The 14,227-nt window shown below is 41.8% G+C and overlaps 1 protein-coding gene and 1 long non-coding RNA gene across 2 annotated transcripts in view; one reads left to right on the top strand and one right to left on the bottom strand.

Moving 5' to 3' along the window:
* Nucleotides 1–4,365: 4,365 nt before the first annotated feature.
* Nucleotides 4,366–14,227, bottom strand: part of LOC132683447 (uncharacterized) — a 47,387-nt gene continuing 37,525 nt past the window's right edge. The window contains exon 3 of the long non-coding RNA XR_009612233.3: nucleotides 4,366–4,701. This is a non-coding gene — a long non-coding RNA (uncharacterized LOC132683447). The remainder of the gene's footprint in view (nucleotides 4,702–14,227) is intronic.
* On the top strand, nucleotides 7,253–12,670 carry HTR3D (5-hydroxytryptamine receptor 3D). The gene is given in 10 exon segments (XM_060639364.2): nucleotides 7,253–7,313; nucleotides 9,256–9,305; nucleotides 9,746–9,855; nucleotides 10,125–10,160; nucleotides 10,162–10,308; nucleotides 10,491–10,561; nucleotides 10,564–10,646; nucleotides 11,455–11,707; nucleotides 11,834–12,049; nucleotides 12,179–12,670. Coding segments are annotated over 10 exon segments (1,257 nt in total). The 3' UTR covers nucleotides 12,409–12,670.

Here is a 14,227-nt window from a genome sequence, read left to right as displayed (position 1 = left end):
GAGGGAGACACAGAATCTGAAGCAGACTCCAGGCTATGCTGTCAGCACAGAGCCGGATGAAGGGCTCGAACTCACAGACTGAAAGATCATGACCTGACCTGAAGTTGGTCACTTAACCGACTAAGCCACCCAGGCACCTGGAGAATTCTTTTTTTTTTTTTTTAATGTTTATTTATTTTTGAGAGAGAGACAGAGAGACAGAGAGGGAGCGGGGTAAGGACAGAGAGAGAGAGGGAGACAGAGAATCTGAAACAGGCTCCAGTCTCTGAGCTGTCAGCACAGAGCCCAACGTGGGGCTCAAACCCATGAGCCATGAGATCATGATCTGAGCCGAAGTTGGAATGATCTGAGCCGAAGTTGGACGCCTACTGACTGGGCCACCCAGGCGCCCCTAAATGTTTATGTTTTGAGAGAATGAGAGAGAGAGAGAGAGAGAGAGAGAGAGAGAGCGAGCCAGGGGAGGGCAGAGAGAGAGGGGGTGGACAGAGGATCAGAAGCAAGCTCCACACTGACAGCAGCAAGCCTGATGCAGGGCTCAAACTCACAACTGTGAGATCATGGCCTGAGCCACTGAGCCATCCAGGTGCCCCCTTGGCAACTTGGAAAAGAGAAAAGGATTTCACATATCAAAAATTCCAAAATTGGTGCAGCCACTGTGGAAAACAGTATGGAGTTTCCTCAAAAAATTAAAAGCAGGAGCGCCTGGATGGCTCAGTTGAGCTTCCGACTCCAGCTTAGGTCATGATCTCATGGTTTGTGAGTTTGCCCCATGTCAGGCTTTGTGCTGACAGTTCAGAGCCTGTTTCAGAATCTGTCTCCCTCTCTCTCTCTCTGCCTCTCTCCTGTTTACACACACACTCTCTCTCAAAAATAAACATTAAAAAAATTAAAAATAAAGTTACCATATTATTCATTAATTCCACTACGGGGTATTTACCCAAAGAAAATGGAAACACCAATTCAAAAAGATATATACACCCCTATGTTTATTGTAGCATTTTTTACAATAGTCAGGATATGGACACAACCCAAGTGTCCATCCATAAATGAATGTATAAAGAAGATTTTATATTTTATATAAAATAGAAATATAGAATATAAATATAAATATAGAAGATTATATATAAATATATATACATACAGATTTATATAGAAGATTATATATGCAAATATACATACATATACGTATATACATATACACATATACATATATATACATATACACATATATATACACATATATATACATATATACACATAGGTGTATATATATAAAGGAATATTGCTCAGCCATAAAAAAGGCATGAAATCTTGCCATTTACAACAACATGGATGGATCTAGAGGGTATAATGCTAAATGACATGAGTCAATCAGAGAAAGACAAATACCATATGATTTCACTCTTATGTGGAATTTAAGAAACAAATGAACAAAGAAAAAAGAGACTACCAAAAGTCAGATTTTTTTTTAATGTTTAGTTTTTTATTCTGACACAGAGAGAGAAAGCATGCTCACAAGTGGGAGATGGGCAGAGAAAGAGGGAGAGAGAGAATCCCAAGCAGGCTGCATGCTCAGTGCAGAGCCCCATGCGCGGCTCAATCACACGATAGGGAGATCTTGACCTGAACTGATATCAAGAGTAGGTCGTTTAACCAACTAAGCCACCCAGGTGGCCCCAAAACACCAGACTCCTTTTTTTTCAAGTTTACTTATTTATTTTGAGAAAGACAGAGAGAGCAAGCAGGGGAGAGGCAGAGACAGGGAAAGGGAATCCCAAGCAGGCGCCACACTGTCAGCATGGTGTCGGATATGGGGCTCAAACTCATGAACTGTAAGATCATGACCTGAGCCAAGACCAAGAGTAGGACATTTAACTGACTGAGCCACCCAGACGCCCCCTCAAAACAACAGACTCTTAAATATGGAGAACTGGTGGTTGCCAGAGGGGTGATAAGTGGGGAAGGGGGGTGGGTGCAATAGGTCAAGGGGATTAAGGGCATGCTTATCATGATGAGCACTGAGTAATAATATATAGAATTGTCAAACCACAACATAGCCTAAGACTAATATAGCCTAAAACTAATATGTTAATTATACTGGAATTGAAAAAAAAATTTTTTAATAAACTAAAAAAAAAAAAAAAAAGATGTCAACAATGCCAGATAAAAGCCAAATGACACTGCATATTATATAGACAAAGATTTCACAGTATTTTCAATAGAGAACTGCAATGGGTGAAGCTGAGTGTTCGTACAGTACACAGCAGTAGAGGCACGTTATGGTAAGTCATATCACATAGCCACTTTATGAAGGAAAGAATTACACACTTCTCACCTTCGTAGTAATAACATCTCAAATAATTAGCAGTAAAGGTGGTAGTGAGAAAGAAATGAAGAATTGCTTTAAAAAAGCTTTAAGTACAGTTATATTGACATGCACTATCATATTGACCCAATAAAATAACGGATAGGTGTTCAAAAACTAGCTCCTTGTAAAAAAGATAGGGAAATGGACAGCAGTTATCTAATTTTAATAAAACAATATTATCTACCACATTAATGTTCTGTTGAGTCTACAGTCTTGTATGTACATAATTTATAAATTTATTCTAATTTATAGAATATCTAATTTTTAGAATTGTTACTTCTCAATGTTCTCAGACAGTAACATTTTATTTTTTATAAATCAAATAAAAAATTCTAATTTGTAGAATATCTAATATATAATTTTATCTTATAAGAGCTATAAGTATAAGGACTTTATACATGATTTTATGATTATAAATATTTAAGTGATATTATAAATAATTCAAGTTAACATCAGGGGTTTAGGAGTTTTGTTTCTCTTTAAAAAAAAATTTTTTTTTAATGTTTATTTACTTTGAGAGAGAGAGGCAGCGTGAGCAGGGGAGGGACAGGAAGAGAGGGAGACACAGAATCTGAAGCAGGCGAGCTGTCAGCACAGGGCCTGGGGGGGAGCTCAAACTCACAGACCATGCGATCATGAGCTGAAGTCAGATGTTCAACCAACTGAGCCATCAAGACGCCCCTTGTTTCTCTTAAAAGAGGTCTGAATCTTATTCAACTTTGGGAACCACTGAGTGATAGAATAAAACCAAATTTCAGCTAGGTATACAAAGCCTTCCGTGATCTGGCGCCACATAATGCCGCAGCTTCATTTCCTGTTACTCTCCTACTCAAATCTGAGGTCCTCAATCAACACTGTGATTTTCATGTCTTTACTTAAGCTGTTCCTTCCACCTGGAACAACCACCTAAATCTATTCAACTAAAATAAGCATCACAGCCTATAGACCAGAGTTGGGATTGTAAACCTCCCAGAATGACAGCTAATGGTTACTTACTCAACTGAATAAAATCAGACAGCATGTCTGATACCTCTCCTGGTTAGATGTGCAGGGGAGATTCTCCCACATTATTGAGAAGTATGGAGTGGGCACCTGTCAGACACCAACGTGGGAGGCCCCACTAAACAGGGTCCCACTAAACCAGAAGAGCCAAACTAATAAAGAGTGCAGCCAAAATGGAGCCTTCTTTCTAAAACAGGCTGTCACAGGCTGCAGGAATCACTCCCAGTCACTCCCCAAAACTTCTTGCATGTTTTTGCTTTATAAATATGGGCTTCTGATGAGACGAGATAAACCACTTCAGTCTGTTTGTGATAACATTTTTGGCATGAATATTTGTTTAGGAAAACTAGAAATCTGTGAAGGCTGTATTTATTTTTCACTCAAAGTAACTCATCTATTGAATACCATGAGGAAAAAGTATGTATTCTTAAAACACAAATTATATACTTGATTGATTATAAGACCACCAATGAGAAAAATTAGTATTGCTTTTTAGCTACTAAAATGTTACTTTGGGGGTGTCTGAATGGCTCAGTTGGTTGAGCAACCGATTCTTCATTTCGGCTCAGGCCATGATCCTGGGGTTGTGAGGTCAAGCCCCACATCAGGCTTTGCACTGAGCGTGAAGCTTGCTCAAGATTCTCTCTCTCTGTCCCTCTGCTCCTCTCCACCGCTTGTTCACTCTCTCTAAAATAAAAAAAATAATAATAATAAATCAAATAAAAAATAAAATGTTACTGTCTGAGCACGTTTGAGAAGTAACAATACCAAGACATTTTATCTATTTAATTAATTTATTTTTTAATACTTTATTTTATTTTTGAAGTAATCTCTACACCCAACATGAAGCTTGAACTCACAATCCTGAGATCAAGAGTTACATGCTCCACTGACTGAGCCCGCCAACTGCCCCCCAAAATGTTTTTAAACTCTCATTCTAAAATTGGATCTAGGCGAATGACATGTGATCTACAGCTGGTAGGTAATTGATCTAAAGGAAAAGAAAGAAAAAGATTCCTTTTCAAGTCAGTCAAGTTTATACTGCTAACGGAATCAGAAACAGCTTAAAATTTTATCTATTTTACTTCCTATTTGCTTGTAGGTTCTTACAGTTCTAATCAAACTTCATGTTTTAGTATATTTACCTAAGGGGCGCCTGGCTGGCTCCATTGGTTAAGTGTCCGACTTCGGCTCAGGTCATGATCTCACAGTTTGTGAGTTGAAGTCCCACATGGGTCTCTGTGCTGACAGCTCAAAGCTTGGAGCCTGCTTCAGATTCTGTGTCTCCTTCTCTCTCTGTCCCTTCTCTGCTCATGCTCTGTCTCTTTCTCCTTCAAAAATAAATAAGCATTAAAAAAATGTTTAGAATACTTACCTAAAATATACTTATTGGGGCATCTGGGTGGCTTACTCCATTAAGTGTCCAACTTCAGCTTAGGTCATGAACTCATGATTCATGAGTTTGAGCCCCGGGCTGGACTCTGTGCTGACAGCTCAGAGCCTGGAGCCTGCTTTGGATTCTGTGTCTCCCTCTCTTTCTCTGTTCCTCCCCCACTTGCTCTCACTCTCTCTCTCTCTCTTTCTCAAAAATAAATAAAGACTTAAAAACTTTTGAAAACAGTCATCTAGTTTATTTCTTTAATTTCCTGATTGATTTATACATATGTTGCTTGCATTCTATACCCTATCTATAGAATTTTCAAGTTTTTTTCTTCTACATTTACTCTATTCACCTAAAGCATTGTTTCCTCAAAATAGTAGATGAAATACTACTCCTGCAAGATATTCTGAGGAAAACAAATTCTCAAAGTCAACTAAGTCTGGGAAATTATACATAGGATATTCAAGTCACATTAATATTTTAGCTAAATACTCTGAGGAATCCTATAGTAAAAAAAAAAAAAAAAAAAAAACTCTGCTTAGCCTTATTTAATTCATTGTTTCTCAGACCTCTTTGAAGTTTAAATAACAAAAATAATTTTTTTAGAAAAGAATTTAACATCCAGTGGAACTAGTGTTCTGCAAGAAAATGCTTTGAGAAATACTGATCTAAAGGGGTGCCTGGGTGGCTCAGTCGTTAAGCATCGGACTTCGGCTCACATCATGATCTCACGGTCGTGAGTCAGAGTCCCACATCAGGTGAGCATGAGCCTCACTTCGGGTGAGCCCCCGCTTCTCTCTCTCTCTCCCTTTCTGCCCCTTGTGGGATTCTCTCTGTCCCTTGCTCACTGTGCCCTCTCTCTTAAACAAACAAACAAACAAACAAATAAAGCCATCTTTAAAAAAAGAAAGAAAGAAAAAAGAAACTTCCCAAAGGAGAAGGGATCCTCAAATGATGAAGAGAGCTCCTACGGAGTGAGGGACGACCTTTATGGTAACCTCCAGCTGAGTGAGGCTGAGAGAAAAGACTGATGCCCACAGCAGCCAGGGTTGCTTCAGTCAACCCAGACATTTGGAATCCAGAAGATTCCATTCAGGCTGAAACAACCTTAACAATCTCAAGAGAGCCAGGGTAACAATAACAGCTACTATTATTGCCATTTTTACTGTTATTTCTGTTTCAATTCAGTAATTGCTTAGAACAGAAAAGGTAACACACAAACATTATCCCTAACCACATAAAACCCCAATATTAGAGATAAGGAAACCTTTGCTACCTTATTGTTCCAGCTCAGGCCATAAACTTCTTCACTGAAGCAATTGCTCTCTTTGCTCTCTAAGCCACTCATTACTCTCTCTGGAGCCTTCTCTAATGGAATTAATTCCAGAATAAAAGAGGTTAAACCCTCTGATGACTTTGGCCCACTTAACAATAACATGTCTGGTTTCCACCATGAATCAAATATTTGTACATGCTAAATCTGACAAGACCTGTTATCACCTAGGCATGGCATGGTATGTTGAAATTACTTCCCAAGGCTCTTTTAAGACTACACGAGAAAGTAAATCTTAACACTCAGAGGCAAATTCAAACACCTACAGAGGATAAGCAGGTAACATACATGAGGGGAGCTGGTCAGGAATAATCAACAGTTGGTGACAGAGACTGTGATGATCTAGAGAGAATGTTCCATCCAAACAGCATAACCATTAGCTTTGGCAAATTGTTGCCAAGCAAAAACGTGAGCCCAGTATTGGTTGATCTTACTTTTTAAATGAAGCCAGAAATATAGGTCTTGCACGAAATCTCCCAATTTTTAATATGTCGACAACTAACTAATTTCTTATAAAAAACAGCAGGGTCTAAACAACATGAATTTGCAAGCTTTCCTTTCATGTTCTCATCAGTCAACTTCTACTAAAAATAGCATTGTCTCTACCACCTCCCCTCTACCTCACTGATCACTCCTTCCATCCAGGAGATCTGGGTTGCTTTTGACACACTCACAAAATCAAAAGCTGAGACTAGCCAGTACTGAAGTCATGTTTAAAACCTCAAAGTCTGAAGTTGACTATAAAAAGGAGGTCCCAGTTTTTCTGAAAGATGGTAGCAAGGTTGAAATAAGTGCATGTGCCACTTGAAAGCAATGGCAATTATTATGTGTCTGGTCTATGATGCATTGCAGGCCACAGTGATTCTAAAGTATGAGGAGACTATTAGCACTGCTCCAGTGACCAGATATTTTTTCTTCCCCGTCTCCTAACTGATTTTCCAGATTACTTTTGGAGATGAGATTCAGGCCCAGTTAGGGCACAGGGTGGGCTAGTCCCCTGTGACACTCTCTTGTCAGCGGTGCTTGTTAGAGAGATGGCTAATGCCACCTGATACATGTATTATTCAAAACTAGGGTTCAAGGTGTGGCCTGTGGTCTTTTAAGGTCAACATCATCACTAAGTCCCCAGAGATCAACATTATCTCAGAGAAGAGCCAAAGAGAAGAAGATGGAAAGAGGTTGGCTCCATGAACATGGATTCTTCCTTTGTCTCATTCTTCACCTGCTGCTTCAAGGTAAGAAGGGACAAGAACAAGAACAAAGCAAACATACAACTTCTAAGAAACAGACCAACCAGACTAATTTTTATTATTCCTAGATAGTCAATGTCTGGATGTTCGTCCAGGTAAAAATGAAAACTCAAGACACTGATAGCTTTGTACCTCTTTGTAAGATCCTTCTGTCCCTATGTTTCTATTGGGCCTCTTCTCTTTTCTCATGTCTTTCTCTTTCCAGACATATAATCTAACCACATGGTTTCTGAGTATCAACTAATGTTAAAAAGAAGAAGATTCTTTCTCAGCTCTCTTGAATCAAATTAAATGGAACAGAGAAAATTCTAAAGGGAAGAAGGTGATGAGAAGGTCTGTCATGAAAAAGGGAAATATTTTTAGTAAAAATTTTCAGTGTAGATTATTTTTCTCATTCATTATTGAAAATGAATGATGAAGGAGTACCTGGGTGGCTCAGTCCATTAAGCATTTGACTTTGGCTCAGGTCATGATCTCACAGCTTATGAGTTTGAGCCTTGCATCAGGCTTTTGGCTGTCAGCACAGAGCCTGCTTCGGATCCTCTGTCTTCTCTCTGCCCCTCCCTCTTCTGGTTCTCTCTCTCTCTCTCTCTCTCTCTCTCTCTCTCTCTCTCTCTCATTCTCTCTCTCAAAGTAAATAAACTAGAAAAAATGAACGATAAGGGTTAGTACAATATCAGAGATAGATACGAATAGACTCTACCAGAAGATGTTATCACATAATTCTCTATTTCTGTATCACAAAGTAGTTCTAACCCTAGAAAAGGGTTAGGTGTAAGATGGGAATCAAGGAACTCTCTTTAAGGTAGTCTCACTGGTGATAAACACTGTGTTTTAGATGAGAGCAATCACAGAACATAGTAGAGATACAGTAAATCCTTATTAACTTGAAAAACTGAGTTCCTTCCTTAGGGTCCCACATACCTCCTACTACCTACCTGATTATTGCCTTCATCATTAATTTATGATTATCTATGCTGCATTAATATAGTGAGGAGAACTGTGATTGCAAATATTGTCACTGACATCACCCAGATGGCTCAAGGACACAGATGAGCAATGGAAGGACACTGAGTGAAGGTGGAGAAGTTTGTGGTGAGATTCAGCAGGACACTGAAAAGTGGTGGTCAAGGCTGAGTTTGCCTACATGTTTGGAAAGATTTTGCATGTGGACAGAAACAAAGGAATTGAGGATGGAGCCCTGACTCAGCTCACCTCATCAACTTCCACCATTTGCCTACCAGCCCAGCCCACACTCCCTGGTCCAGGAAGGAGGAGCTCACATACTTCTCCCATGCCCCCTATTTTCTTTGTGCAGAAATGCTACCTAGCCCCCAGCCCTGACACTCTTCTCACAGGGTCTCTGCTCTCTTCAGGAAGAGGAGACACATTCACCATCAATTGCTCAGGCTTTGACCGGCATGGAGTGGATCCTGTCGCCTTCCAAGCAGTGTTTGACAGAAAGGCCTTCCGTCCAGTCATCAACTATAGCATCCCCACTCGGGTCAACATCTCCTTCACTATGTCAGCCATTGTGGAAGTGGTGAGTCCTGGCTCAACATTGCAATGTGCTGATCAGTGGCAAGCGGTGGTGGGTTCCTCACTTGAATTTTGTAAAATGAAAATCTCATTCCATGAGGTGGGAAGATATGATAGGGCATGCTTCAGTGACATCATAGCAGGTAAAATCTGTCCCTTTTCAGACTATTCCATAAGAAACATGACCCCAATGTACTTTTATACTGCCTTTTTTAAAAATTATGTTTTCCATGTACTCTGGAGTATTTGACCTACATTTTTCAGTGGTTTATGATTAAAAATCATAATTGTGACATAGAAAAGCCATGGAAATGAGAAAGAGGTGGATGGTGGCATTGGACTTGACTTCATGGAGGCAATGATCCCAAGTGAAAATTGTTTTTTCAGGATGCACAACTTCAACTGATGACATCTTTCCTATGGCTAAACATGGTATGATAGACTTTTTCCCCTTTACTGTGGTACCTCCCTTTTCCCACTGCTGGGTCCAACTTTGCAGTTTAAATGGATAAAACTTAGAATACCCACAAATTATACAAATTCAAATGGAAGCAGACCAACAATGAAAACACAAAATTTCCTGATTATTCTGTCAGTTTGGGGCACAGGGAGAAGGTAGCATAAACCAAGGTCATGGAAGATGATACCTAAGTGGCTCCATCCCAGGGACTCCAAAGTTGAGGTCAAGGTCTCCCTTGAAAGAATCAAGGGAGAAGTAGAAGAAAGACTTTGTTAGTGCACTGTGATATCTGTCACCAGAGAGGAGGTAGGAGAGTGAAGAAATGAGAAAAAAAGGAAATATAAAGTGCAAGAGACAGAGTGTGACTAAAACAAGTTCCCACCTATTGGTCTCACACCATGTTTTCCTATAGTTCTGGTACAATCCATTCATCACGTGGAACCCAGAGGAATGTGGGGGCATCAGGAAGATCAGTATAGCAGCTGAGAATCTTTGGCTTCCGGATATCTTCATCGAGGAGTTGTGAGTATCCGCACTGAGAAAACAGCAGGAAGGAAATGCTATCTCCAAGGAATGGGATGATATAATCAATAGGGGGCATACAAAGACTCAGTTTAGAAGGAGCAGTGTCTGAATTGAGTTTATAAAACCCCCAGAACACAGTGACAGGTGGAAGGGGGAAGTCAGATGAGTGGGGTTAGAGCACAGGAATGGTGTGATCTGAGAGAGAAAGAAGGCCAGGACTGATAGAGAGCTCACAGTACCCACCTTCCCATTCTTCTCACATACAGTATGGATATGGATCAGACAGCTACAGGTCTCATGGTTTATGTCAACAGTGAAGGTCTCATCAAATATGATAAGCCAATGCGGGTGGTCAGCATCTGTAACCTGGACATCTTCTATTTCCCCTTTGATGAACAGAACTGCACACTTACCTTCAGCTCATTCATCTACACAGGTAAGTGAGACTCTGTATAGTAGCTGATTGAGAGGCAGAGAAAGTGTTTTGAGAAAGAAGAGGCCAGAAAGCTGGGAACGGTGAGGGGATTTCCCCTAAAGGGGTGTGGAAGCTAAGTGGTAAGAAATGCAAGTCTGGGTAAGGGGTTTGGGAACATTTGGGAGGCTGAGTTGTCTGGGTCTCTTTTGCAGTGGAGAACATGCTCCTGGGCATGGAGAAGAAAGTGCAGGAGATTTCGAACACATCACAGGACCTCATTCGGAGCAAGGGGGAGTGGGTACTTCTGGATATCCACCAGAGAATGATGAAGATGACTGTGGGCACCAACCAGTATGACCAAATCATTTTCTATGTGAGCTCAGGGGCCATGGCTGTGATCTTCTCTAAGATGCATAACTTATGTCCTCCACCAGAATGTAAGCTCTCCCACTAGAAAGTAAGCTCCGTGAGGGTGGATATTTTTATCACTTTTTTCACTGATAAATTTCCACTACCTAGGACAGTACCTGGCACTCAGTAAATATTGATTGAATAAATCCTCCTTGGGGGAAGAAACAAAGGTCCTATGGCAGTGACTCATAGTGAGAGTGAGCTTTCCATCTCCCATGGCTATCAGAACTCTATGGAAGGCAAGGGTTTTTAAGTTTATTTTTAAAAAGAGATGGTGTAAAAGTTATGAAACACTGTCTTAGGGATATTATGCTTTCAAATCTTGGTGACCTCAAAATTATCTGCCACTGTCTTGCCTTCCCTTCACTGGTCTTGAATGGACACCAGCAAAGTCACTAGCGATTAGACCTTGATGAGAAAGCAAGCAGAAATACAGAGATAAAAAGCACATGATACCTAAGAATCTGGTCCCACAGTCCTGCTAAGAGCACATTGGTAGGGCTAAAAGTGGAAGTGGAGAAAGTTGACACCTTGGGTCAAGAAGGAATGAGATACATTTCAGTGGTAGGCAGCATGGCAGAATCAAACTCTGGAAAGGCAGACAGTGGTGATTAAGATGACTTTGTTGAAAGACAGGACAGTGAAAGGGACTTGAGGCAACATTTCCTTCCTAGACAGTGTGGTCTGGGACATATCTCAACTCTTGCTCTTAACTGGCTCAGCAGCCTCCCAGCCTACTCCTCACTTGCGCCCCTCTCTCCTTCCCCCAGGTTGCCATCAGGCGCAGGCCCAGACTCTATGTTATAAACCTTCTGGTGCCCAGTGGCTTTCTGGTTGCCATTGACGCCCTCAGCTTCTACCTGCCAATAGAAAGTGAGAATCGTGCCCCATTCAAGATGACACTTCTGCTGGGCTACAACGTCTTCCTGCTCATGATGAATGACTTACTCCCTGCAACTGGCACCCCCCTCATCAGTATGGTCCCTTCCTCCATCAGGAGAATGAAAGCAAAGTGGGCGTGGGGTAGGGAGACAGACCAGTGGAACCTGGTCAGAAAAGGGATCCTGGAAAAGGACCCTCTGGGGAAAGAGGAAACACAAAGTCCTAGGAGGTACCTCTGGCCCTCACATTGACCCATCTTCCCTCCAGGTGTCTACTTTGCCCTGTGTCTGTCCCTGATGGTGGTCAGCCTACTAGAGACCATCTTCATCACCTACCTGTTGCACCTGGCCACCACCCAGCCCCCACCCATGCCTCAGTGGCTCCATTCTCTCCTCCTCTACTGTACCAGCCCAACAAAATGCTGCCCCACTGCACCCCAGAAGGGAAATAAGGGCCTAGGCCTCACCCCCACCCATCTGCCTGGTAAGGGGAGTCAGCACTGCCCACACATTCTCTTTCCACACCTCCACTCCTCTGCTCCTGCCTCCTTCCCTGTTCCCTTCACTCCCCAGGTAAACTTCATGGCCCATGGCTGAGTCTCTATCTCTGTAGGTGTGAAGGAGCCTGTGGAGTTGGTGGGGAAGGTGCCAGGTCCCAGAGAGGCAGAGTTAAATGGGTGCCCTGGGTCAACAAGGGCCCAACAAGAATATGAGGCTCAGAAGCGGCACTTGGTCAACCTGTGGATAGAGTTCAGCCACATGATGGACACCCTACTCTTCCGCCTCTACCTGCTCTTCATGGCCACCTCTATCATCACAGTCATCGTCCTCTGGAACACCTAGGCAAATGCCCATCTGCAAGCTCAGGTCTGGAGCTTCTCTTGCCTCTGGAAACCATCCATGCTCCCATGTGTGTCCAAGTCCCAGCCTCACAGGCCTGGCAACCACCTTGTTTTCTGCTCAATCCTTCTGTCCGGTTTCAGACCAGACCTGGATGATTGCCTATGCCTCCCAGGATTAGGTCCTTGCTCCTGCACTCCATCAGCTCCCGTCAGCACTCCCATAAGTGATGGCTGCCTGCCTCATCAGGATTCAAGTTCCTGGAATACTTTCTTGATTTGAATCATCCCCAATAAACCCCTTTGCAGAAAGCATTGGTTCTTCCCTACCTTATATTACAGTGTCAGAAATCTTGGATTGAGAGTCTTCTTGCAGAAACTACTCATTAACAAAGTAAAAAGGATTTTATAAGACTATTATGCAACTTAGGAAAGTGAGGAGAGGGAGAGAAGGGCTCAAAACCTATTACAAGGAATTATAAGAAAATAGAGCTAAATCTCCTAAATCCAATTTTCCGATTTAAGCTTTAGAAATTAATAATGTGCCAGAATCAGGCATCTCTTACTTAAAGAGTGAAACATTTCATCACAGCCTGACATATGACTCATTCATCCTTAAGCATCTAGATGTTAACGTAATCCCGAATTACCGTTAACTGTCTGCACTGTAATCAAAGTTGACTGCCCTTAATCATGCAAAGGAAAGAGCAGAAGCCAAGGAAAGCACATTTGAAAATGGCATCTGCCTTACTTGAGAATAACACAAATACCCCCATATGAACTGGAAAATTCCCCTTCCTGGAACTTGCCTTCTGATTTTGCAAGTGTTTGTCTTTTGGCCCATCTCTCCCACTAGCTGTTCCATGGAGCCGTGACATGATTTGTTGGACACCCCAGGTTCAGAAAAGCACAGATGTGAGAGCAAATTAATTACAACTCATACAAAATCTTTTATTTTTAGCAATCATTTCTTTTCTTTTCTTTTGTCTCTTCTACTACTTTCTATTGTAAGCCTAAGAGATTAATGGTGGTCATTACTGAACAATATTTCCCTGGTTCCTCCTCTCCACTGCTCTTCCTCAAACTTCTTTGGCTCCCTCTGGTCACCGTAGATGCCTAAAGAGTGGCAAGACCACCAATGCTCACTAGAAAGGTTGCTGTTGGTGGTGCAGGCCCAGGGTCCTTCCCCAGTGTTTGCTGCAGGAGACCAAGCCAGCAGGGGCAGATATCCCCAGCTGAATGCTGAGTCACCAGGACCAGATATCACTTGTTCTTTCCTTGCAGTCTCCTTCCACAAGGACTCAGACAGGAGCATGAGAATCTGGGGGCACTGAGGCAGAAACACCCTGCTAAACTACAAATCACTCCGTGCACATGCCCATGGTCTTCTAACTCAAGTTGTGTTCCTTAATTCTCCTTTTCTTTTCTCTGCATTTTTCTTTTCCAGAAAGGTCTTCGGTTTCTCAGCTTTTAGGGCCCTGTCAAGCACCTCCTCACCAACACCAATCTTCCGGGAATGTCCAAAACCTAGCATCTACACAATCTAGGCTCAAATCAGGAGCCCTGACATTCACCTAAATAAATTAGTGTATCTGTTATTATTTCCGCAACTCCTCAACTCACAGCTTGCTACAATGTGGGGCCTTAGAAAGGATGCAGTATACTAATAATAATACCAACACTTATTAAGTTATGAATATGTGGCAGGCACTCTCCTAAGTGTCTTAGATAAATAACCACATTTAATCCTTACAGTAACTCTATGAGGTGGGAACTGTAGATCCACAAACCCTTGGAGTCAAATGCGTTTTGGAAGCTAGAAT

The sequence above is a fragment of the Panthera onca genome, chromosome C2 (genome assembly GCF_046562875.1).
Source record: "Panthera onca isolate mPanOnc1 chromosome C2, mPanOnc1 haplotype 2, whole genome shotgun sequence".
Lineage (NCBI taxonomy): Eukaryota > Metazoa > Chordata > Mammalia > Carnivora > Felidae > Panthera > Panthera onca.
Note: the sequence above shows the minus strand (reverse complement) of the source record. Positions and strands in the feature narration are given on the sequence as shown.